General features: G+C 37.1%; 1 protein-coding gene across 2 annotated transcripts in view; it reads left to right on the top strand.

Annotated features, from left to right (window-relative positions):
* The window catches only part of DNAH12 (dynein axonemal heavy chain 12), a 231404-nt gene that overhangs the window by 58911 nt on the left and 145303 nt on the right, over positions 1 to 27190 (top strand). For both annotated transcript variants that reach the window (XM_027587796.2, XM_027587797.1), the window contains 12 exons: positions 2090 to 2275; positions 3065 to 3265; positions 5335 to 5529; positions 7019 to 7140; positions 7236 to 7518; positions 9271 to 9390; positions 9883 to 10039; positions 10267 to 10439; positions 20508 to 20660; positions 20903 to 21142; positions 21476 to 21721; positions 22059 to 22178. In XM_027587796.2, coding sequence (XP_027443597.1) covers positions 2090 to 2275; positions 3065 to 3265; positions 5335 to 5529; positions 7019 to 7140; positions 7236 to 7518; positions 9271 to 9390; positions 9883 to 10039; positions 10267 to 10439; positions 20508 to 20660; positions 20903 to 21142; positions 21476 to 21721; positions 22059 to 22178 — 2196 coding nt within the window. The remainder of the gene's footprint in view (positions 1 to 2089; positions 2276 to 3064; positions 3266 to 5334; positions 5530 to 7018; positions 7141 to 7235; positions 7519 to 9270; positions 9391 to 9882; positions 10040 to 10266; positions 10440 to 20507; positions 20661 to 20902; positions 21143 to 21475; positions 21722 to 22058; positions 22179 to 27190) is intronic.

Below are 27190 nucleotides of genomic sequence, written 5' to 3'. Positions count from 1 at the left end.
TTATCAATACTCTTGCTTCTCTCTATGTGATCCTTCCCAATTTTAAATCCCTTAATCCCCCTTGAAGATAAGTGTGTCATAAATTGTTTGTAATTCTTTTGTTTGTTCACATTTGTATGTAACAATTTATAAAAATATATCATCCATTTTTTGTCTTACGTGACTTGATTTTTTTTCACTCAGGCTTATGTTTCTAAAACTCATCCATGTCTTGGGAATGACTGTAGTCCTTCATTTTCACTGCTATATATTGCTTGCTTACCTAATTCATTGATTTTCCTACTTATGGTCTATGAACAAAGATCCCTCAAAGTACTTACATTTCATATTTCTTCTGTGAAATGTTTATTTAGACCCTTTGACTCTTTTGTCATTTTTGTTTCAGTGGTTGTTTCTGTTGTTTTTATTGTTAATTTATGAAATTTTTAATAATATATTCTGGGTAATATTCTTTTGTCAGTTATATGATAATGAATCTATCAGTGCATGGTATTTAGATTTTCTTTAACATCTTTTAATAAAGTTACATGGTTTCTCCAAAATAGCTTTGCACAGCTTTCACTTAATTTATCCCTAGGTATGGGCACCTGGCTGGCTCAGTTGGAAGAACATGTGACTCTTGATCTTAGGGTTTGGGTTTGAGCCCAAGTTAGGTGTAGAGATTACTAAAAAAGATACTAATAAACTTTAAAAAATTAAACAAAATTTATCCCTAGGTACTTTATTTTATTGCTATCGTAAATTGATCTTTTTGTTAATTATGCTATCTGTGGCTTATATATAGTAATTCTTTTAATTTTATTTATATTAATTTAATATCCAGTCATTGTACATAGACAATAATCTGTGAACAATGTCAGTTTTTTTTCCATTATACCCCCTAGGTCCATCCATGTTGCAAATGGTATGATCTCATTCTTTTTTTTTTTAGAGAGAGAGCATGCATACGTGTGTGAGTGTGGGGGGGAGGGGCAGAGGGAGAGGAAGAGAGAGAGAACCCTAGGCATGCTCCATGCCCAGTGCAAAGTGTCCCTTGGGGCTCTATCAACCCTGAGATCATGACCTGAGCCAAAATCAAGAGTTCGAGGCTTAACTGACTGAGCCACCAGGTGCCCTCATCTCATTCTTTTTTGTGGCTGAGTAATATTCCATTGTGTATATACCACATCCTCTTCCATTCATCTATTGATGGACACTTAGGTTGCTTCCATGTCTTGGGTATTATAAATAATACTGCAGTAAACATAGCATGCATATATCTTTTTGAATTCATGTTTTGGTTTTCTTTGGGTAGTTTTGTTTTTTAAATTTCTATTCCCCAATCTTTTATTTGTTTATATTACTTCACTGGCTGGGACACTCAATACAGTGTTCATTAGAAGTGGTAATAACAGGTGTGCTTGTCTTGTTCTTGATTTTAAAGAAAACTAAGGAAGGCATGTGTTGTGATGAGCACTGGGTGTTATATGCAATTAATGAATCATTGAACACTACATCAAAAACTAATGATGTACTATATTTTGGCTAACTGAACATAATAATGAAAAAAACTTTAAAAAAATAAAGAAAATGTTCTAATGTCAATATCAAGAATGATGAACTAAGTATTTTCATTTGGTAGTTAATCTTCACTTCCAAACAGAAGTTACATTTTGGCATTTTGGTGCAGGCTTTTCCCCCATTTATGTTATGTGTGTATGTGTGTGTATTTGTAACTATATATTATGTTACGTTATATGTTTCTACATATAATATATACAACTTTGTGTTTCTATAATAATACCACAGTTTTAATTAGCATAGTCTTATCATATAGTTTAATATCATATAGAATATTTACCCCTCTTCTTTTTTGCTCTTAAATTTTTCTGGTCTTTCTAAATGTTTATTTGTGTAGGTGAACTTTAGAATCATTTTGTTAGTTTCTCTTCTCCTCTAAAATCTAATTGGGATTTTGACTGGACTCATCAAATATGTCAAATAATTTCAAGAACTGTAATCTTTACACTATTGAGGCTTCATCTATAAAATCTATGTGTGCGTGGCAGTCAAAAGAGTGACTCATTATTGTTTATATTTTCACCATTAGGATTATATCCCTACTGTCTCCATCTTATGTAATCCAGGAATGAGAACTCGTCACTGGAAACAGATATCAGAAATTGTAGGCTATGACTTGACTCCAGATTCTGGAACTACACTGAGAAAAATTTTAAAATTAAACCTTACACCATACTTGGAAAAATTTGAAGTGATAAGTGCAGGTGCAAGCAAGGTAAATATGAAGATCAACTGAAATACTTTATTTGATGAATTTGTTAATCAAATGATCACAGTTTTTGTTGGGGTTGAGTATATAGTACTGGATAGTAGTGGGAGGAGATGGAGGAACACAATAGGAGACCACTCTTTTTTCCTCCGACAACGTGTGTACTTTTATACTATTCTTTGTAGGAAATCCAAACTAAAAATGGCTCCTTTGACTTCTTCATGTGTGTATGTCATGTGATGCGTGTGTATTCTAGCAGAATAAGTATGACCTTCTAGGGTTCTTGAGATATACAGAAAGTATATCAGACTGTAGCCTGTAGAAAGGCTTCTTCACAGAAAGTTCAGCAGGTATTTTATTCTAGTGTCTACTTTAATAATGACAGTAGAAGTTTTCCTAGCAAGTGAATTTTTTTTAAAGATTTTATTTATTTATTCATGAGAGACAGAGAGAGAGAGAGAGAGGCAGAAGGAGAAGCAGGCTCCCAAGGGGCAGGGAGCCCGATGCGGGACTCGATCCAGGACCCTGGGATCATGACTTGAGCTGAAGGCAGACACTTAACCATCTGAGCCACCCAGGCGCCCAAGTGAACTTTTTTTTAAAACTACATTATTATTCTTAGGAATTTTTAAATTGTTTGAGAAACCTTTTTAACTTAAAGAGAGTTACAGTGTCTTATGCTAAGAAAATGACTGTGTAATGCATCCAATGCTTACTGGATTCACCAGGGAAAGTCGATACAATAAATAAGACCTTTCTTCACCAGCCCCTTCTTTCTCCTTTTCTCCCTTTTAGGAATTTTCATTAGAGAAAGCCCTGCATACAATGATGGGAACCTGGGATGATATTGCTTTTCATATAAGTCCATATCGTGATACTGGAGTCTCTATTCTTTCTTCAGTAGATGAGATTCAGACTCTCCTTGATGATCAAATTATAAAAACTCAGACAATGAGAGGCTCACCTTTCATCAAACCATTTGAAAAAGAGATCAAGGTATGCCAAATATGATAGCTTCTGGTCATTTATAAAAATTGTAATCTTATTACATATATAGTCTTGTGGAAATAAGTCAGTTTGTTGGATAGCTTTGGTGACATACAGGAACAGATATTTAAAATTAGTGTGGAACCATATAGAACAGATCTGAGACATTAACTCTAGTAATTTTGAAAAGAGCAGATTTGTTTTATTAAAAAAAACTTTCCCAATGACAGTGGTAGACTTGGAAGGAAAACAGTTGGTATTATTGATTCTAACTTTAGGCAGCCTAGACCCTGTTTCATGCTATATTCTTGTAACTTGTAATGAAGTTCTATATACCATATTTTAGCTATATTTGTAAACAACCAGCTTGAGGGTCTTTTAGAATAATTAATGAATTATGGTCCACTTGATATCAAAACAAATGATATTTGAGACTTAGATTATTTCATATTCTTATAGTTTATATGGGTAAATACAGAAAGCAAACAAATTATAATTAATAGCTTCATGGCTAGTATCAAAGTTCTAACTGGGGGCTATATAAAATGGGGGAAAACACAGAAAACAAATGGATGCTTCCCTTGATATTTACAGCCCCTGCTCTAGGGGCTTTACATTTATTAAACCATCTAACCCCCATAACAAATGTTCAAGATGGGCAATGTTATCTGTACTCAGAGATAAGGAGACCAAGGCATTGGAAGATAGGTAATTTACCCGCATTCACCCAGGTAATAAATGACAGAACTGGGATTCAAGCCAAGGTAGTCTGGTTTTAATTTGAACATAAATAGTGCTTTCATGGAAGACCTTGGCTCTCAATATTTGGAGAAGACAGAGTGGTGTTCTTCCAAAAGGACATAATGCTACACATTTTCCCATGAATCAGGCTGGTCTACTTCTCCTGATGAGATATTATGTCTTTTGTAGAAATTTCTTATCTAACAAGGGAGAATTTACAAGAAAAAATTTTAAAGCTCTAATAGCTTTTAAAACAATAAAAATAGGAGGCCTAATTTCTTGACACATAGGATCTTAGGCCACATATTTAAGAACCAAAGAGATTGTATAATTGTCTTCAGCTAGTAAAATATCTTGTCAATTCTAGGAAACCTATGAGAATAAGGAGACTTGTTTGCTTGTCCCTCCCCCTACCCCCTCCAAGTTGTGTTGATGTAGAGTAGGATTTCTCAACCTGGTACTAATGACATTTTGAGCTCAATAATTCTTTGTCGTGGAGGCTGTCTTGTACATGTTAGGAAATTTAGTGGTGTTCCTGGCCTCTACCCACGAGATATTAGCAGCATTCTCCTTTCAGTTGTGACAAATGAAAATGTCTCCAGACATTGTCAAATGTCCCCTGGGGTGGAGAGCAAAATAGCCCCTAGGTTGATAACCACTGGTGTACAGCAAGATATTTCTGGATGCTTTTCGGGCTTGGAATGGTTCCCTAAAGATTAAGAAATTGGTCTAAATAACTAGTCATTTCCTATGGTGAGTTTCAATGACTTAGGACAACTTGGGACTTCCTAGAGTTTTTCTAAGTCCATATGATACCTACAAATGACCTTGAGCTGTTTTGCATTGATTTAAAAATAACAGTAAATTTTAAATAAATATCCCTTGCTGTAATTTTTTAAAAGATTTTATTTATTTGTTGGAGAGAGAGAGAGCACAAGCAGGGAGAGCAGCAGGCAGAGGGAGAAGCAGACTCCCCGCTGAGCAAGGAGCCCCACTCGGGACTCGATCCCAGGATCTCAGGATCATGACCTGAGCTGAAGGCAGATGCTTAACCGACTGAGCCACCACCCAGGTGTCCCTCCTTGCTGTAATTTATGTTTTTTCTTTAATAACTGGAATTTAGGTGACGCCTGGGTGGCGCAGTCAGTTAAACATCTGCCTTCAGCTTGGGTCATGATCCCAGAGTCCTGGAATTGAGTCCCGCATTGGGCTCCTTGCTCAGCGGGGAGTCTGCTGCTCTCCCTGCTGTGCTTCCTCTCTCTCTCTCTCTCTCTAACAAATAAACAAAATCTTTAAAGAAAATAACTGGAATTTAGTACAGTGTGCTTTTCATTAAGGCCTGGGAAGACCGCTTGATCCGAATACAAGAAACGATTGATGAATGGTTAAAAGTACAAGCTCACTGGCTGTACCTGGAGCCCATATTTTGTTCTGAGGATATCATGCAACAGATGCCAGAAGAAGGGCGTCAGTTTCAGACAGTAGACAGACATTGGAGAGATATCATGAAGTTCTGTGCAAAAGATCCAAAGGTGAAGCATTTGTTTTGTCTCTTACAAATAAAGGGAGCCTTTCATTGTGGTTATTAAAGAAAGCATCTGGCTCTCTTTTTTTTCTGATTACAGAAACAAAACCTGCTCACTGTAGACAAACTGGAAAGTTCAGAAAAACAGAAGAAAGCGTCAAGCTTTAAAATAGCTTTACATTTCAATTCATATGATGCACTACTTATAACTCTAATAGTGCAGCTGCCTCAAATGCACATTTAACTCATTTGACTGCGATAGACACTCACTGCTATGCTTCTCTTGTAAAATAAACTGTAAAATAAAATAAGATGGAGGGGGGAGGGGGTGGGGAGAGAGAAAGAGAAAGAGAGAATGAGTATAGGTGATTGACCTGACATTCTACTCAATGACTCTATATGATTGGGAGCAATGGGAACAAAGAATCTGCAGTTCTCTCAGTTGGCCTCACTTGCTATGTGTCTCCCCTAGTGAGTATAGCACCTTGTTGAGTGTGAATCTCATGTTGAAAGACAGACTATGTATTTTTCATACACATAGTACACATAGTCCATAGATATATATCCACTTTTTTATCTGGTATTCAACTTAAGAAATAAAAATTTCTTCCAATGCTGGATGAAAATTAGCCATGCTGGACTTATTGGGAGTCAACAGTATGCTGTAATGGATGCATTCCAAGGATTTTGCCTTACACAGTAATCTCAGAACCTTTGTGAAACATGATTTCTTGTAGGTCAGAAGTCAGCAACTTTTTTCTGCAGAGGACCAGGTGGTAAATATTTTAGACTTTGTGGGACATACAGTCTTTTTGCAACTTCACAAGTCTACCACTGTAGTAGGGAGAAAGCAGCCAGAGACAGTATGTAACTGCACGGATGTGTCTGCACTACAATAAAACTTTCTGGACAGTGACATTTTCATGTGCCGTGAAATATGATTTTTCTTTTCATTTTTTTCATCCTTTTAAAAGTATAAAAATAATTCTTAGCTCACAGGTCATACAAAAACCGGCAGCAGAGTGCATTCCTGTATCAAAACATCAAGTTGTGCACCTTAAATATATACAAATTTTTTTTTGTCAATTGTACCTTATAAAGCTGAAAAAAAAAAGACACTAGCAGCAAGTTGGATTTAGCCCATGGGATGTAGTTCACCAACGCATACTGTAGATTGTTTACAGTGGACAGCTGTAAATGTAAAAATTAAACCACACACCAACCGAAAGGATTTTTCCCACATCATTCAGAAGAATATAGTAGAAATGAAAATGTGCATGACAGTTATAACTTCTCATTTGTAACTTGCATCATTGGATAAGAATATTTTTTGATTTATTGAATTACAATAGTTTTACATGACAAAAAATTTTGTAACACTTTTCATCAGCCTTTTGACATTTCAACATTTTTGACATATACTATAGACAAATGTTTAGGACTTATAATTATATCTGGTATATGAGTGCTGACCTGAACAAATGTGTATCTTTTAGGTTCTTGCTGCTGCTTCTTTAGCAGGTTTATTGGAAAAATTGCAGAACTGCAGCGAACTTTTGGAGAAAATTATGAAAGGGCTTAATGCATATCTTGAAAAAAAACGACTTTTCTTCCCTCGGTATGATGGATAATTAATTGTGCTATAACTTAAAGCATTTTCTGATACGTGATGAAGGATAACTAAAGCATTTGTATTTTCATGTTTTTCTCTAGTTTTTTCTTCTTATCTAATGATGAAATGTTAGAGATTTTGTCAGAGACCAAAGACCCACTTAGAGTTCAGCCTCATTTAAAAAAATGCTTCGAGGGCATTGCTAAGTTGGAATTCCTTCCTAATTTGGATATTAAGGCCATGTATAGCTCTGAAGGCGAGCGAGTGCAGCTGATTGCCCTTATTTCCACGTCTGCAGCGCGAGGTGCTGTGGAAAAGTGGCTCATTCAAGTGGAAGATTTAATGCTACGGAGTATTCATGATGTGATCGCGGCAGCCAGGCTGGTGTGTTTCCTAAGATTTAACGTACACCCTATGTTCCACAAGTGCTTTCTTTTTAGGAGGTTTTGAATTTGTGCTGGTAAATTAACATTTACAGTTCTTACTATTTTAAACCATTTATTATTTTTTACTCTTTGTTTCTAACATTAAGATAATAATATTAGTAAGAATTGATAATATGTGATTAAGTGCTATAAAGGACAAAAGGTATTATGAGAAAGAATAAGGTATATATGAGTTAGGATGGGGGGCACCTTTCTAGGGCTAGGCTCTTACAGGAAGTGAAATTGAAAGTGAGACCCAAAGTAGGAATTAACAAGATAAAGAGCAAATGGAAGAGCCTCTAGGTATTTTGTGTACAGCCCCTGGGATCAGAAAGAACCTCAGACAGGGGTGTTAAATGCATGATGCCCTGCTGTTCACACCTAAACAATTACTTAGAAACTCAAAATGAGATGAACAAACATTAAAAGAGGGTATATAATATTTGAAAGAAATGTAACACCTAAGTACCACATGTACCTTACTTATGCTAATCCAGTTAACTTAATCTTGAATAATAAAATTCAGTATATTTTTGTAGGCTGCATTGCAGCCTTTTAAAATCCAGCAAACTTACTTTATATGAGTGAGGTACCCTTTCCTTTCACGTGGTGAAGCTCATTTTATTGCAGTAGCTATTCTAGTCAGCTTCAATGTTCCTGCAGATAAAACTTGACTTTTTCCTATTCTTTTTCTATTTATGACCCCAAACAGATTAAAATATGTAGGAAGAAAAATCAACATTATCCATGAAAGTATTTCCTTAATCAGTATAGAAATTTACCTTCTAAATACCTAGCAATGGCTCATACATTCTTTGAAACTTACCTTCTTTGAAACTTGTCATTTGTTTTTATTTCTAAATATTGCTAATACAATGCATTTAAGTTTATATCTTTACGTTCAACGTTATTTTTTCCAAGATTGGTGTTATTGTATTAAAAATATAGTTCCCATTAGTGTCAACTTCAAATTTTGTTCTGCAGTTTTCTCAGTTTATAATTTGAATCTACTATTATCACTTGAAGCATGTTATTTTATTTTAAAAGGTTAAACTCCACCCTCAATCCATTTAATTGCATTTTGAACATAAAAATGTTAGAAAGAAATGAGAGTATAATTTGAACTCAAAAGCACAGATTGTTAAATTATGTATAATTCAACAAATATTTAATTGTTCAAATTGTATACTCTGGTCATATAAATTTTTAGAAAAGCTATAGATAAATCCTACAAGGGTTCTAACTACTAACCCAGTCCTCCACTAGATTTTATGGTCTCCTTTTCAATTAAAGCAGCATCAATATATAATCTATTAGATGGGCTACTTTTTTTACAGATTAATAAAACCCTTATATTTCATTATAATAGAAATCATATGTATTCTATATAGAAAACTTGACAACTCCCCATAGCAAAGCAACATAAAAATCATATAGAAATCAATTTTAAGAATAATCAACAATTAAATTCTTCCAGAGATAACTGTTAACATATTAATGTTCATTTTTCTACTCTTGTGTGAATAAACAAATAATTTTAAAATATAATTTATAACAATTTTTCTTTTAAATAGTCATTTGAAAGTTTTCATGACTATGTGATGTTCTAGCCTATGAATGTACCAAATATTGTATTTCCCTATTGTTAGACATTTAGCTTTTTATTCCTTCCATAACCTTTTAAAGTTAGAAATGCATTTTAATTACTCAGGCTTATCCAGAATCCGCAAGAAAAGACTGGGTTCGAGAGTGGCCTGGCCAAGTTGTACTTTGTGTTTCTCAAATGTTCTGGACTTCTGAGACACAGGAAGTTATAAGTGGTGGGACAGAGGTAAAGTATATATGTATGTATGTATGTATGTATGTATGTATTTATAGCATGCACGGGGGAGGGGCAGAGGGAGAGAGAGAATCTTAAGCAGGCTCCATGCCCAGCACGGAGTCTGAAGTGGGGCTTGATCTAACAACCTTGAGATCATGACCTGAGCCAAAATCAAGAGTCAGATGCTTAACCAACTGAGCCAGGTGCCCCAAAGCTTTTTTTTACATATACATTCTTCTCTACTGCTATGTTTCTTAGGTAGCTTATCTATTCTTTGTAAAGGCAGTCTTCCCACCAGTTTGTACACCTAGCATTAAAATTATACAATTCTTTGGAAACTTGTTCTTGTATTTTATGAAGCTTAGACAAAGTCATTCTGTTCTAGAATTCATTTCTATATTGAGATATATTATGAAGTCAGAATTGTTTTGTAAAAGAGTATATAAAATACATGTTTTAGATACTATATACCATAAGTTTAATTGCTTTTTTATTTTGTAGGCATTAAAGAAGTACTATAAGGAACTTCAGAATCAACTAAATGATATTGTAGAGCTGGTAAGGGGAAAACTGTCTAAGCAGACCAGGATTACTCTGGGAGCTTTGGTTACAATTGATGTCCATGCCAGAGATGTGGTCATGGACATGATTGATATGGGTATGTGACTCTTTTCTGTAATGTTAAAGATAAAATATTAATAGCTTCTAGAAACAAAGATTTATACTATACATCTTTTTCTCTTTCAACAGAATTTATTTTACATGACCTTTTTTATAAACTGGAAAACAAATTATTTGCTGTTATAAAAGATGATAGGATACCTATTTTTCAAATTATTTTTCCATTTCAGAATTATGTGTCTCGTTTTAATTTATTCTTTCTAGGTGTGTCCCATGATACAGATTTCCAGTGGCTTGCTCAGCTTCGATATTATTGGGAATTTGAAAATGCTCGAGTTCGTATCATTAATTGCAATGTAAAATATGCTTATGAATATCTTGGTAATTCACCTCGACTTGTCATTACACCTCTAACTGACAGGTGTTACAGAACATTGGTATGCATTTAAATTATTTTAATTCATACATTAAAAATTACTTTTTGGTTTGTTGTCATATTTTCTTATCCAAATTTAACATGGCTATCCTCATTTTATTCTCTTATCTGTAATAGTTGAATAGAGCTATCCCTTCCTCATCCCAAAATCCCTTTATATGAAATTATAGTAATGAGTATTTACTTCTGGATGCTTTTGTAGAATACAAGAGTGTTTGGATACTAATGCTTGAAAATCATGAGTCACTCCCATTGGGGATAATTAGAAAAAGAAGGTATTGGGCGCCTGGGTGGCTCAGTTGGTTAAGCGACTGCCTTCGGCTCAGGTCATGATCCTGGAGTCCCGGGATCGAGTCCCGCATCGGGCTCCCTGCTCGGCAGGGAGTCTGCTTCTCCCTCTGACCCTCTCCCCTCTCATGCTCTCTCTCTCTCTCGCATTCTCTCTCTCAAATAAATAAATAAAATCTTTAAAAAAAAAAAAAGAAGGTATTAGAGATTTAAGGTATTAGAGATTTAAAGAGAAAACAGGACCTTCAGAAAATGGTATCAGTTTTTGCAGTGGGGTTGTGGGAGACCTGACAGGAAGATGAGTAAAGTCCATCTGAGCCTTAGAACTCAAAGTTAGTTCTGTTGAAGAGGAGGGAGAAAGGTGAAATGTAGGGGGTGGTGCTAAGGTCTGTGCTTGTTGAGAAGCTATGGAAGATAAAGCTATAACTATAAAAAACAAACAAAAACAAAAAAACCCAAACCACCTGGGAATAAGGTTGCCAGATAAAATATGGGACTCTCAGGTAAATTTGAAATTCAGAGAAACAATGGATAATTTGTTAGCATAAGTATGTCCCAAATATTGCACAGGACATACTTATACTAATAAATTATCCATTGTTTCTCTGAAATTCAAATTTAACTGGGCATTCTGCATTTTTATTTGCTAAATCTGGCAACCCTACCTGGGAATTGAGAAGAAGCATCAAGAAACACCAATCCATCTGTGCTGAGTAAGTAAAATTAAAGTGTCCTTGAGTTCTCTAGAAGCAGAGACAAAATGGGGATTCTTGGGCAGATGATTTACTGGAGACGTCCTCAGTAAAAACCTGGAGGAAAGTGAGGAAAATAGGGGGGAAAGCCAAATAAAGATGTAGTTTCAACAGAAGTATAGCCTTAGCCTGATCTCATGGGGGAGCTTTGGAGCATGAATGGCATCATGGGGGTACCCCACTTTAAGGCAAAGGGGCCTGACTTTTATATCCCTTTATGGTCATTGGCTATCAGTCACCCCTGGGGCTAGGGGTACGAAAATAAAGAAAGGGAAACCTCACTAAAATGGAGTTGGGAGACCAGAAGAGGCTCTCAAGCTCTACTACCCCTTGTTGTGCAAAATTGAGAGGAAAAAGCATGTACTTGACTTCCCAGACAGGAATAAGGACTTTCTTCTTGTCCAGAAAGAGCCCAGCTAGTGAGAGACCATCACAACTCAGCCAATAAAAAGCTACTACACTTGGAACTCCCAATTTCCTCCAATGAACTTCTTGTTTATAACAGCCCCTCCCATAGGGCCCTTTCTTCTATAAAAGAGCATTCCTCTCCTTTGTTGTCTAGACAACCATGGTTTTGTAGTAGCTTGCATGTTCTGAATTGCATTTGTCTGCTATTCCTGAATAAACCCATTTTTGCTGGTAAGCTAACTGACAGTTTTAAGGGTAACAGGCATGTGAGTAAGCTTTCAGGTGTTTATGGATAAAGTAGCTCCTATTAATAGAGGGCAATTCTCAGGAGAAAAAGATAGTTCTGAGCTATTTGTAGCTGATAAAGCAATTGGGGGATTGGATGCAATGGCCAGTAAAGGGTGCCGGTGCATCTAGGGTAAAATGTTTCACCAAACCTACTTTCTCAGGAAGCTACCAGAGAGCAGGGACCATGTCTGTCTTGTTCTCTACTCTAGGGGTGAACAAGTACACAGTCCCTCAATATTTGTTGGGTAAATGAATCTCAAGCATCTCTGTCCTATCTGGGACCTCAGAAAAATCAGAAGCTATGAATACTTGGGGAAGCTCATAGCTTTGATTTGTAAGATCAGAATCCCATTAAACACTTGTCTAGAACACTAGACACTGAAAAAAATTTCTATTATCCATAATAAAGGGAACCCATTTGTAAGCATTTTGAGAGAACCTGAGGTTTCCAGCAATCGAGATAATAGGCATCAATAGTACAGCAATTATAAACTTAAGATGGGTAAAATATTGATACTGCCTTTAATAAACTTGTTTTATTTTAGTAAATGTAAAATACGGTTTGTTAATCAAAATGATTTTATTATTAAATTATTTAAAAAATTTTTATTAACATATAATGTATTATTTGTTTCAGAGGTACAGGTCTGTGATTCACCAGTCTTCCACAATTCACAGTGCTCACCATAGTACATACCCTCCCAATGTCCATCACCAGCCACCCCATCCCTCCCACCCCCCACCACTCCAGCAACCCTCAGTTTGTTTCCTGGGATTAAGAGTCTCTTACGGTTTCTCTCCCTCTCTGGTTTCATCCTGTTTCATTTTTCCCTCCCTTTCCCTATGATCCTCTCTCTTGTTTCTCAAATTCTTCATATCAGTAGGATCATATGATATATATCTTTCTCGACTGACTTATTTCGCTTAGCATAATACCCTCTAGTTCCATTCACGTTGTTGCAAATGGCAAGATTTCATTTTTTTGATGGCTGCCTAATACTCTATTGTGTGTGTGTGTGTGTGTGTGTGTGTGTGTGTGTATACAGGACACACACACACACCACATCTTCTTTATCCATTCATCTGTCGATGGACATCTGGGTTCTTTCCATAGTTTGCCTACTATGGGCATTGCTGCTATAAACATTGGGGTGCACGTGCCCCTTCGGATCACTACATTTGTATCTGTTGGGTAAATACCCAGTAGTGCAATTGCTGGGTCATAGGGTAGCTCTATTTTCAACTTTTTGAGCAACGTCCATACTGTTTTCCAGAGTGACTGCACCAGCTTGCATTCCCACCAACAGTGTAGGAGGGTTCCCCTTTCTCCGCATCCTTGCCAACATCTGTCGTTTCCTGACTTGTTAATTTTAGCCATTCTGACAGGTGTGAGGTGGTATCTCATTGAGGTTTTGATTTGGATTTCCCTGATGCCAAGCAATATTGAGCACTTTTTCATGTGTCTGTTGGCCATTTGGTTGTCTTCTTTGCAGAAATGTCTTCATATCTTCTGCCCATTTCTTGATTGGATTATTTGTTCTTTGGGTGTTGAGTTTGATAAGTTCTTTGTAGATTTTGGATACTAGCCCTTTATCTGATATGTCATTTACAAATATCTTCTCCCATTCTGTCAGTTGTCTTTTGGTTTTGTTGACTGTTTCCTTTGCTGTGCAAAAGTTTTTATCTTGATGAAGTCCCAGTAGTTCATTTTTGCCCTTGCTTCCCTTGCCTTTGACAATGTTTCTAAGAAGAAGTTGCTGCGGCTGAGGTCGAAGAGGTTGTTGCCTGTGTTCTCCTCAAGGATTTTGATGGATTCCTGTCTCACATTTAGGTCTTTCATCCATTTTGAGTCTATTTTTGTGTGTGGTGTAAGGAAATGGTCCAGTTTCATTCTTCTGCATGTGGCTGTCCAGTTTTCCCAACACCATTTGTTGAAGTGACTGTCTTTTTTCCATTGGACATTTTTTCCTGCTTTGTCAAAGATTAGTTGACCATGGAATTGAAGGTCCATTTCTGGGCTCTCTATTCTGTTCCATTGATCTGTGTGTCTGTTTTTGTGCCAGTATCATACTATCATGATGATTACTATCTTGATGATTACAGCTTTGTAATAGAGCTTGAAGTCTGGAATTGTGATGCCACTAGCTTTGCTTTTCTTTTTTAACATTCCTCAGGCTTTTTGGGTTTTTTTCTGGTTCCATACAAATTTTAGGATTATTTGTTCCATTTCTTTGAAAAAAGTTGATGGTATTTTGATAGGGATTGCATTAAATGTGTAGATTGCACTAGGTAACAAAGACATTTTCACAATATTTGTTCTTCCAATCCATGAGCATGGAACGTTTTTCCATTTCTTTGTGTCTTCCTCAATTTCTTTCATGAGTATTCTATAGTTTTCTGAGTACAGATTGTTTGCCTCTTTGGTTAGATTCATTCCTAGGTATCTCATGGTTTTGGGTGCAATTGTAAATGAGATCGATTCCTTAATTTCTCTTTCTTCTGTCTGGTTAATGCAACTGATTTCTGTGTATTGATTTTATATCCTGCCACTTTACTGAATTCCTGTATGAGTTCTAGCAGTTTTGGGGTGGAGTCTTTGGGTTTTCCACATAAAGTATCATATCATCTGCAAAAAGTGAGAGTTTGACTTCTTCTTTACTGATTTTTTTTCTTTTACTGACTTCTTTACTGCCTTTTATTTCTTTTTGTTGTCTGATTGCCAAGGCTAGGACTTCTAGTACTATGTTGAATAGCAGTGGTGATAGTGGACATCCTTGCCGTGTTCCTGACCTTAGGGAAAAAGCTCTGTTTTCCCCCATTGAGTATGATATTTGCTGTGGGTTTTTCATAGATGGCTTTTATGATATTGAGGTATGTACCCTCTATCCCTACCCTGTGAAGAGTTTAAATCAAGAAAGTTTCCTGTACTTTTTCTGCATCCATTGAGAGGATCATAAGGTTTGTGTTCTTTCTTTTATTAATGTATTGTATAACATTGATTGATTTGCAGATGTTGAACCAACCTTGCAGCCCAGGGATAAATCCCACTTGGTCATGGTGAATAATCCTTTTAATGTACTGTTGGATCCTATTGGCTAGTATTTTGGTGAGAATTTTTGCATCCATGTTGATCAGGGATATTGGTCTGTAATTCTCCTTTTTGATGGGGTCTTTGTCTGGTTTGGGGATCAAGGTATTGCTGGCCTCATAAAATAAGTTTGGAAGTTTTCCTTCCATTTCTATTTTTTGGGACAGTTTCAGAAGAATAGGTATTAATTCTTCTTTAAATGTCTGGTAGAATTCCCCTGGGAAGCCATCTGGTCCTGGGCTCTTGTTTGTTGGGAGATTTTTGATTACCACTTCAATTTCCTTACTGGTTATGGGTCTGTTTAGGTTTTCTCTTTCTTCCTGGTTCAGTTTTGGTAGTTTATACATCTTTAAGAATGCATCCATTTCTTCCAGATTGTCTAATTGGTTGGCATATAGTCGCTCATAATATGTTCTTATAATCGTTTGTATTTCTTTGGTGTTGGTTGTGATCTCTCCTCTTTCATTCATGATTTTATTTATTTGGGCTCTTTCTCTTTTCTTTTTGATAAGTCTGCCAGGGGTTTATCAATCTTATTAATTCTTCAAAGAACCAGCTCATAGTGTCATTGATCTGTTCTACTGTTCTTTTGGTTTCTATTTCATTGATTTCTGTTCTGATTTTTATTATTTCTCTTTTTCTGCTGGGTTTGGGCTTTATTTGCTGTTCTTTCTCCAGCTCCCTTAGGTGTAGGATTAGATTGTGTATTTGAGACCTTTCTTGTTTCTTGAGAAAGGCTTCTGTTGCTATATACTTTCCTCTTAGGACCACCTTTGCTGCATCCCAAAGGTTTTGAACAGTTATGTTTTCATTTTCATTTGTTTTCATGAATTTTTAAAATTCTTCTTTGATTTCCTGGTTGACCCATTCATTCTTTAGTAGGATGCTCTTTAGCCTCCATGTATTTGAGTTCTTTACAACTTTCCTCTTGTGATTGAGTTCTAGTTTCAAAGCATTGTTGTCTTAAAACATGCAGGGAATGATCCCAGTCTTTTGGTACTGGTTGAGACCTGATTTGTGACCCAGGTTGTGATCTATTCTGGATTATGTTCCATGTGCACTCAAGAAGAATGTGTATTCTGTTGCTTTAGGATGGAATGTTCTGAATATATCTGTGAAGTCCATCTGGTCCAGTGTGTCATTTAAAGCCTTTATTTCCTTGTTGATCTTTTGCTTAGATGATTTGTCCATTTCAGTGAGGGGGGGTGTTAAAGTCCCCCACTATTATTGTATTATTGTCGATGTGTTTCTTTGCTTTTGTCATTAATTGGCTTATATAACTGGCTGCTCCCATGTTAGGGGCATAGATATTTAAAATTGTTAGACCTTCTTGTTGGATGGACCCTTTAAGTATGATATAGTGTCCTTCCTCATCTCTTATTACAGTCTTCAGTTTAAAATATAATTTCTCTGATACATGGATTGCTATCCTAGCTCTATTTTGATGTGCATGGTAAATGGTTTTCCAGCCCCTCACTTTAAATCTGGAGGTGTCTTTGGGTCTAAAATGAGTCTCTTGCAGACAGCATATTGATGGGTCTTGTTTTTTTTTTTTTTTTATCCAATCTGATACCGTATGTTTTTTGATTGGGGCATTTAGCCCATTTACATTCAGGGCGACTCTCGAAAGATATGAATTTAGTGCCATTGTATTGGCTGTAAGGTGACTGTTACTGTATATTGTCTCTGTTCCTTTCTGGTCTGTGCTACTTTTAGGCTCTCTCTGCTTAGAGGACCCCTTTCAATATTTCTTGTAGGGCTGGTTTGGTGTTAACAAATTCTTTTAGTTTTTCTTTGTCCTGGAAGCTTATCTCTCCTTCTCTTTTCAATGACAGCCTAGCTGGATATTCTTGGCTGCATATTTTTCTCGTTTAGTGCTCTGAATATATCATGCCGGTCCTTCCTGGCCTGCCAGGTCTCTGTGGATAGGTCTGCTGCCAATCTAATGTTTCTCCCATTGTAGGTTACAGACCTCTTGTCCTGAGGTGCTTTCAGGATTTTCTCTTTGTCTCTGAGACTTGTGAGTGTTACTATTAGATGTCAGACTGTTGACCTATTTTTATTGATTTTGAGGGGGGTTCTTTGTGCCTCCTGGATTTTGATGCCTGTTTCCTTCCCCAAATTAGGGAAATTCTCCACTATAATTTGCTCCAATATACCTTCTGCCCCTCTCTGTCTTTCTTCTCCTTCTGGGATCCCAATTATTCTAATGTTGTTCGCCTTATGGTATCACTTATCTCTCAAATTCTCCCCTTGTGATCCAGTAGTTGTTTATCTCTCTTTTTCTCAGCTTCTTTATTCTCCATCATTTGGTGTTCTATAGCACTATTTCTCTCTTCTGCCTTATTTATCCTAGCATTTAGAGCCTCCATTTTTGATTGCACCTCATTAATAGCCTTTTTGATTTTGACTTGGTTAGATTTTAGTTCCTTTATTTCTCCAGAAAGGGATTCTCTAGTATTTTCTGTGCTTTTTTCAAGCCCAGCTAGTATCTTTATAATCGTCATTCTGGACTCTAGTTCCAACATCTTACTAATGTCCATATTGATTAGGTCCCTGACAGTCGACACTGCCTCTTGTTTTTTTGTTTTTTGTTTTTTTTTTTTGAGGTGAGTTTTTCCATCTTGTCATTTTGTTCAGAGAAGAACAGATGAATGAGAGAACAAAATGCTAAAAGGGTAACAACGACCCCAGAAAAATATACACTAAACAAATCAGAAGAGACCTGAAACCAGGGGGAAAAGAAAAGGGGAAGAAAAAAAAAAGAATATGATCAGGCTGGTGAATAGAATAGAGCCACACAGTAGATTTTGGGTGTCTTTTGGTCTGTTAGAAGAAATTGCCTCCCAAAATTTTAAAGAAAGAAAAACATATATATATACAAAAATAAGGGTAAGTACGATGAAGGGATGGAATATGACTGTAAAGATGAAAATTTAAAAAGATTTTAAAAAAGGAATTGTTAAGATAAGAAGTTGGTTGAAAAAAGAATGAAAAAAATTAAAAGAGAATGTGATCAGGTGGGAGACTAGGACAACGTCATACATTAGATTTAAGGTATATTTTGGTCTGTTAGAAGAAACTGTATCCCAAAATTTTAAAGAAAGAGAAACATATATATACAAAAAATGGGGTTAAATACAATGAAGGGATAGAATATGGCTGTAAAAATGAAAATTAAAAAAGATTTTAAAAAAGGAATTGATAAGATGTTGATTGAAAAAGGAAAGAAGAGAAATTCAATGAAAAAAATAGAAAAGAAAATTTAAAAAATTAACTTTGAACAACTAAAGAATCATGGGAAAAAAGCCATGAATTCTATGTGCAGTATTCCCCTAGCGCTGGCATTCTCCCATTCTCATTGATCGGTAAACTGGTCTTGGCTTGCGGGCTGTTCTTGCTGATCTTCTGGGGGAGGGGCCTGTTGCCGTGGTTCCCAAATGTCTTTGCCGGAGGCGGAATTATCCACTCCATGCCGCTCTGGGCTAAGTAATCTGCGTGGGTTTGCTCTTGGGAGCTTTTGTTCCCTGCAAGATTTCCACACAGCTTTGGAGGACGAGAATGAAAATGGCAGCCTCCCAATCTCTGCCTGGAGGAGCTGAGAACTCAGGCCCCGCTCCTTGGTGAGCCCCCAGAGAAAAGCAGTCAGTCACTTCCATCTCCCCGGTCTCCGGCCGCACTCTGTGCTCACCCGGCCTGTGACCGAGCGTTTCTATCTCTGGCACCCGACCCTGTGTGGAGTCTCCAAACGCAGCAGATCCCTGCGGTGTGCTCCCGCGCCGCTCCTCCCGGGGGAGGAAGGCGAGTCTCCCCGGATCTGCCGCTTGTTGGGTCCTTGCTGGAGGAGCCATGGCCCGACTGGGCTGCGGATCACAGTTTATGGCAACCCCGAGCTGAGAGCCCGCGCCTCAGCTCCGTCTCTGCAGCTGGCTTCCGCACTCTGGTACCTGGGAGCTCTGCCGCCCTCGGTCTTTCTGTGACCCCGAGGGTCCTGAGACCACACTGTCCCACGAGGGTTCCACCTCCCGCTTAGCCACTGGAGCGACGTCCCTCAGCGGAGCCGACTTCTAAACGTTCCGATTTTGTGCTCCGCGGCTCTATCACTTGCCAGAAGCGGCTGACGGAGGCCTCCTCCCCCGCCGTCTATCCTCCCAAATATGGCCTCAGATTCACTTCTCTGCACGTCCTACCTTCCAGAAAGTGGTCGCTTTTCTGTTCAGAAAGTTGCTGCTATTTTCTTTGATCTCCTGTTGAGTTCGTAGGTGTTCAGAATGGTTTGATCCTTTTCCAGCTGAATTCCTGGGACCAGATGAAATTTAGGTCTCCTACTCCTCCGCGCTCTTGCTCCTCCCCTTTATTAAATTATTTTTTAATAGACTTTTTTTTTAGAGCAGTTTTAGGTTCACGGAAAACTTAAGCAGAAAGTACAGAGAGTTCCCATGTATGCCTTACCTGTACCATATGTACAACCTTGGTCCCTTAACTATTTTTTTCTAAAAGGAGTTAGGTTTCATACTTAACTCTCATACCAGTTTTCTTGAAAGAAACTCCATGGTTGGAGTTGACTGTTATTTATATGCTTCTAAAAATTTCCAGCCACTGTTCTAGTCCTTCAGGGGACACAGAAAGAATTCAGAAATTGGTGACATTGCTCTCAAGCAGCTTAAAGACTAATTGAGAGGAAAAACAGTCTACAAAATTAAGTGTAATGCAAGGTTGAAAGTGATCATGCCAGTAAGAGAAGTACAGAACAGTGTTGTAGAAATGGAGAAAATGGAAAACATACCATGAGTGGAGTACCATAGCCAGGTGAATTTTGAGCAAAATTCTGTAAAAGGTCATCTGTTTCTCTTCCAACTGATGGGCCCCCATTTACAACACTCATTTGCAGGTGTTGGCTCTTGGCAGATAGCCATAGAGATTGTCATTAATGATCTCCACAACTGTCCCCACAACCATCTCTAATCAAACCTTTCTGACCCAATGTCAATACCTCAAGGCTAGATTCTCTTTGTTTGTAAAGGCAAATGGATACCCATGAGGTATTATAATACACTTTTCCTTGTGCAGCTGGAAAAGTGCATGCTAAAAATTAACTGAATGATATAATTGTATTACTGCTCCTTTAAAGCTACAAATAAGAATAAGTCAATTTTGTAAGCAATTTTCTACTATAGGTTTTCTTTTTCTTTTCTTTTTTTTCAGTTAAGCATGGATTTCTTTTCACATATATTTTTCTCTTCAGATAGGTGCCTTCTATTTGAACCTTGGAGGAGCTCCAGAGGGGCCAGCAGGCACAGGAAAAACTGAAACCACGAAGGACTTGGCTAAAGCTCTTGCTGTCCAATGTGTGGTGTTCAACTGTTCGGATGGGCTAGATTATCTAGCAATGGGAAAGGTAAAGTTGCATATTGAATGTTATAAACTTACAGCTAGGTCCAACTGGATAAACTGAAACAAATGCACATTATTTGAATGTTTATGCATTGCTTGAACCTCAGTTTTAGGGGTAAAGACATTGTTTTTATACTTGGGGGTTTTTTGGACTTCATTTTCAGTTTTGACTTAAAAGATTAAATATTTGTTTAACAAATGATGCCCATTAGTAAGAAAACCCACCTCCTTTTTCCTTGTTCTTAGTTTTTTAAAGGACTGGCTTCTTCTGGTGCTTGGGCTTGCTTTGATGAATTTAATCGGATTGAGTTGGAAGTGTTGTCAGTGGTAGCTCAACAGATCCTTTGCATTCAGAGAGCCATTCAACAGAAGCTGGAAGTGTTTGTTTTTGAAGGGACAGAACTTAAGCTCAATCCAAACTGCTTTGTAGCCATTACCATGAACCCTGGCTATGCGGGACGTTCTGAATTACCAGACAATCTTAAGGTAATATCTTGCAAGAGTGTAAATTTAATTAAATCTAACAGCACAATCCACTTAAAATGGTATAATTTCCTCACATGTGTTTGTAAATCTCCCTTTTACCTTTGCCATTACCTACAAAGTAAACCTCTAAAAACTTTTTTAGGCATCTAATGCATATTAAAGTACATGAAACCATTACAGTGCTACTGAAAAAAAATTACAGAATTAATGAAAATGTGCTGCATTAGAGGAATAAGCTTGAATATCACCACATTCTGTTGGGATGCTTGTGCTCAGCTTTTAAAAATGGTTTCCGTTATATAAGTAATAGATTTCATTCGTTATATACTTCAGGTTCTTTTTAGAACTGTGGCTATGATGGTTCCAAACTATGCCCTCATAGCAGAAATCTCCCTCTACTCCTATGGATTTTTGAATGCAAAACCTCTGTCTGTGAAAATAGTGATGACCTACAGGCTTTGCTCAGAACAGCTCTCGTCACAATTTCATTATGACTATGGAATGCGAGCAGTAAAAGCAGTTTTAGTGGCTGCTGGAAACCTAAAACTAAAATTTCCAAATGAAAATGAAGATATACTGGTAAGTGTTAAATATATACGTTATGAAAGCCTCAGTACAAGATACATTTTTTTTTTTTTTTTTTTTTAGGGAAGTTGATCAGGAGCTATAAGTAGGCAAATAAGAGAGTTGTTGGTTTTGAACCTTTTCATGTGAGGTTGAAGTAGTAGTTTTGGGTTTATGTTATTCATTATACTTTATATGAATCCAAGGACCTTCTGGCTTGATAAGCATTAGTGTTGGCATTTTAGCATGGGGATTCCCTAGAGCAATGTGAGAGGAACTTTGACTTTTATTGGTGGGGAGGGTGGGGAATATGGGCAAGTAACTTATATTGCACTTTTTGAATGATTTTTAGCTTCTTCGGTCAATTAAAGATGTAAATGAACCGAAGTTTCTGTCACATGATATACCCTTATTTAATGGAATAACTAGTGACCTATTTCCTGGTATTAAACTTCCTGAAGCTGACTATCATGTAAGTAAACCTGTGAGAATGACTTATTCTGCAAATAAATTTATCTAATACCTCAATCATTTTAAATGTGTTAAATTATTCTATTTGGAGGATAAACCCCTATTTTGGCCACTTTCATTAATGAGGATGAGTAAATTCTGGTATCTTCTGTTATAGGATACCAATGTTAACAAGATTCAGATTAAAGATAATGTTCTTTCTAAGAGAATGAGTACTTTTATTTCCTATCATGTGATTTCTAATATTTGCTTCAATGTGTACTGTAATTCTCTTGTGTACTCTAGCAGGTAGAAAAGATGGTAAACTGCAAGTGGCAAAACATCCTATAGTTCACATAAGGATTTCTCATATTTAAGTAATATGCTTTTTTAAAGAGGAAACAAACCATGTGCATTTCCAATTTCATCTAAATTATAGACATTAAAATGTACATATATATACATACATATACACATAAGAATAAGTGTCTGCTGTTTATAGCTGTTATGTAATGTAAAATCAAGATAAAATTTTTTAATTTTTAATTTTAATTCCAGGGTATTTAACATACAGTGTTATATTAGTTTCAGGTATACAATACAGTGATTCAACAGTTCTATATACTACTCAGTGCTCATCGTGATAAGTGTACTCTTGAATTCCCATCACCTATTTCATCCATCCCCCTACCCATCTCCCCTCTGGTAACCATCAGTTTGTTCTCTATAGGTCTGAGTCTGTTTCTTGGTTTGTTTCTCTCTCTCTGTCTCTCTTTTTTTCCCTTTGCTCATTTGTTTTGTTTCTTAAATTCCACATATGGTATCTGTGTTTCTCTGACTGATTTCATTTAGCATTATACTCTCTAGCTCCATCTAGGTCGTTGCAAATGGCAAGATTTCCTTCCTTTTTATGGCTGACTAACATTCCATTGTGTATATATACCACTTCTTTATCCATTCATCTATCAAGGGATACTTGGGTTGATTCCATAATTTGGCTATTGTAGATAGTGGCAATTTCTATGGTGAAATGTATAGTGAATACTTCTTGAGTTCAGCATGTATAAACTACCTTTTTCCATTTGATGGTTCAATTCTTCCACCCCATCTCTCTATTGATATTACTGTGAAAATTTCAATTTGTTTGAGCTATTATATCATTAAGGCATCACTCGGCTTAAAGGCGTCATTTACTTTTTAGCTTTTTTTTTTAATTTTAAACCTTCAAACTCAAATGCTAATATACATGCTATGGCAGTATCAGATTAATGTGATTCTAGGGTGTTTTCCAAAACCAACAAGCAGTTCTCTTCTCTGGACACCAACTGGATGTTCAACAATTCAATTCTGACACAAACTTCAGGTAGTCATTATCAGACTCCACAGATTAAAGGCTGAGTCCTACAAAACTGCCCCTCACTTCAGTCAGTCTCAAGTCCTGGGCCACCTATGTTTCTGACTGGCTGGGGTTTCCACAACCTCCCCACCCAGCTTTGATAATTCATTAGAATAGCTCGAGAACTCAGGAACACAGTTTACTTATGCTTATAAAGGATACAATCTGGAGCTGGGGCGGGGGTAGCCTGGCTGGCTCAGTGGTAGAGCATACGGACTCTTGACCTCAGGGTTTTTGGTTCAGGACCCACGTTGGGTGTGGATCCTACTTAAGAAAAAAAAAAAAGATATAAAGGATACAATTTGGGAAGAACCAAATGGAAGGAGATGTATAGGGTAAGGTAGGTATGGGTGGGCGGCAGCATGCTTCAGGGTATGTCATTCTCCCTGGACTTCAGTGTGCTCACCAAACCAGCTCTCTGAATCTTGTTGTTCATGAGTTTTTACAGAGCTCAGTCTCCTGCCCTTTTCCTCCCTCCCCCACCCCAGGGCATTCACCAAAGGCTGGTAAGTAGGGCTGAAAGTTCCAACCCTCTCAACACTGGGTCTTTCCTGTGACTGGCCTCATCTTGAGGTTGTCTAAGGTCCCCGCCCCAAGCCGCCTCATCAGCACCAACTTGGGGGTGATTGACAAGGGCTCATTAAGAATAACAAAGATATTCTTGTCACTCAGGAAATTTTAAGGGTTATAGGGGCCCTGTGCCAGGGACTGGGAATCAAGACCATATATATTTTTATATTATACCACAGGTAATTATCAAGATGATTCAGGGTATGCTAATAGGCTTTTTAAAAATCAGAATGAAAATACAGAACTTTTAACATTGTCATGGAGAATTCTTATCCTATGAATATAGCAATCAATGCATGGATCTACAGCTTCCAGTTTGAAAACTACTACTAGGAGTCAGTGCTGTGAGGTGTGTGGCCAAGTGATTCAGTGTACCAGCAGATGAGCCAAGAGGAGCCAGGTCTATTGAAAAAACCTATGTCATATTGCTTTTTAATATGTATAATATTCCTTTATTTTTCCTGTACTTCTTTTGGGTTTCAGATAGTGTTTATTACTCCATTAATCTTCTCTGTTGGATTTCTAGCATCTCAGTGGTCACTCCACAGGTTATAATATTTATCCTTGACTTATTACAATTTACCTTAAGTTTGTATTTCATCATTTCAGAAACAACGTAAAATCTTTAAGTGGTGTTATTTTATTATCCACTCATCCCTGCCCGTTGTACTATTGTCATCATGTATTTTATTTCTACATATTATAAACTCCACAATACAGTGTTGTTTTTTGCTTTTGGTATTAGCATTTGAGAAAAAGTCCTTTCTATTAACTTTTTCTAGTGTTTTTTATTCTTTCTAGCAGATGTATGCTTTGATCTTTTTCCTTCAAGAGAAAGAACTTCCTTCAGTATTTCTTGTGTGCATGTGGGTCTTCTGGCAACTAATTCTCTTAGCTTTTGTTGTTTGAAATGTCTTTATTTAGCCTTAATTTCTCAAGAATTATTTTCACTAGATATAGAAATCTAGATTGGCAGGGGTCTGCCCCTCTTTCTGCATTGTTTTAAAGATGTTATTTCTATTAACTCCTGGCTCTCATTGTTATGGTTGGAAGTCAGGTTATTTTTCTTACTTATGTGTGTCTGAATTTAATGTGTGTTTTCCCTCTGGCTCTTTTAATATTTTTCTTTGCCTGTGTGCCTTGTGGTGTTTGGTACTTATCTTGCTTGGATTTGCTGCACTAATTGAATCTGTGGATTGATGTCTTTAAAAAATTCTCAGTAATTATCTCAAAATATTTCTTCTGCCCTATTTTGTCTCCCTGGTCCTTCTGGGACTCCAATTAAATGTATGTTAGATCATTTTGTTGCAGAATTTGCAGGTTCTTCTCTCATGGAGTTGAAGAATGAATCTCGTGGACACAAAAGGGTGAAGTGTAGTGAAAGTTTATTAAGTGAAGGTGAAAACAGAAAAGGAAAGAAAAAACTCTGTAGAGTGAGAGAGGCCCTGAATGGGTTGCCACTGAGGGCTTTTAGTGGCAGTCTTTTATTGAGAACTGATTGGAAAGCTTGTGCTCTCTTGTTTTGTTCCCTTATCTCTTGCTCAGCTCTGTCTCAGTGTCTCCATCTGCCTGGTGTAGTTTCAGAGCCTAGTCTGGGAGTTCAGGGACCTCCTATCTCTTCGGACTATACCTTAACCCCTTCCTTATTCATGGGACGGGACCTTAGGCAGAAAGAGCTATACTGGGATTGTGAGGAGTGACTGATTGTATACTTTAATTAGTGGGGGTTAGGGATAGCGCAAGTCTCCAAGGAATCTGGAAGCAAGGCTTTCAGGACCTTGAGGGGTAGCTGCTGCTGAGATAAGGTTACTTTTAAACATGAAGGCACTAAGGCAGCCACAAGCTCCTTGAGGAAGGTCACCTTCTACGTGTTTCAGGTACCAGTGGGCTGCAAGCTGTAGGGAGATTTTATTTATTTATTTATTTATTAAAAGATTTATTTATTTATTTATTTATGTGACAGACAGAGACACAGTGAGAGAGGGAACACAAGCAGGGGGAGTGGGAGAGGGAGAAGCAGGCTTCCAGCGGAGCAGGGAGCCCAATGTGGGCCTCGAACCCAGGACCATGGGATCATGACCTGAGCCGAAGGCAGATGCTTAATGAATGAGCCACCCAGGCACCCTGTAGGGAGATTTTAAGTTACATTTCTTTTGTCTTTGTTTCCCACATCAATTTTATATTGCCTCACACATCTCTTATGTTCTGTTTTTATTAATTTTTTTTCTGTGCTGTGGTTTGGATACATTTTATTGGCCTGTCTTTAAGATCAATGATTTTTTTCCTTTGGTTTTGTTCAGTCTGCTGATGAGTTATTAATTTCACATATTTTAATTTTTTAGTTTTAGTGTGTCCAATCTGGTTTCATTAAAACTACATTTTTCTTTGCTTAAATTCTTCATCTTTTCATCTGCTTTCTGTCATATTGTCTGTTTTCTCTTAAACATTTATAGAAATTATTTTTATTGTTCTGCTAATTATGACATCTAGGTCATCTGGGAGTTTGTTTTTTTCTCTTGATCTTCAGCTATTTCATATCATGACTTGTGAAGTTTGTTTTTGTGTTAAAAATTGTGTATAAAACAATTGTAGAGGCTAAAGTATTATCTTCCCACAGAAAAACTATGTTTTTCCTTTGTCAGATAGCCAGACTGAGTGATGATCAATTCAGCTGGGAGTTGACCTAAGCCAGAGTTTTGTGGCAGCATTGTTGAACTTTAGTTTACTTCTGGTTTCACGTCTTTAGAGTGAGAATTGTCCTATAATATAGGGCCATCCCTCTAGCAGCATTTTGGGATATAAGCATCCCCATAAGGTAATATCTGTGTGCCTTTCTAGCTAAGTCCTTGATTTCTTGTGTCACCTCACATTCAGCAAAATCATAGGCAGTGGATGAATCAGATTTGCATTTGAGGCTTCTCCAGATTCAAATCTGCCACACAAGCTCAAATGACCATTAAATTCTCTGATGATTTCTCTTTATTTCAGCAAAGTCCCTCTGCCTATGGCAGGCCCAATCCAATGCCCATCTGATGTCTGTAGCTGGAAAATGCTCTCAGCAGCTAAAT

Source organism: Zalophus californianus, chromosome 1 (genome assembly GCF_009762305.2).
Source record: "Zalophus californianus isolate mZalCal1 chromosome 1, mZalCal1.pri.v2, whole genome shotgun sequence".
Taxonomy (NCBI): domain Eukaryota; kingdom Metazoa; phylum Chordata; class Mammalia; order Carnivora; family Otariidae; genus Zalophus; species Zalophus californianus.
Note: the sequence above shows the minus strand (reverse complement) of the source record. Positions and strands in the feature narration are given on the sequence as shown.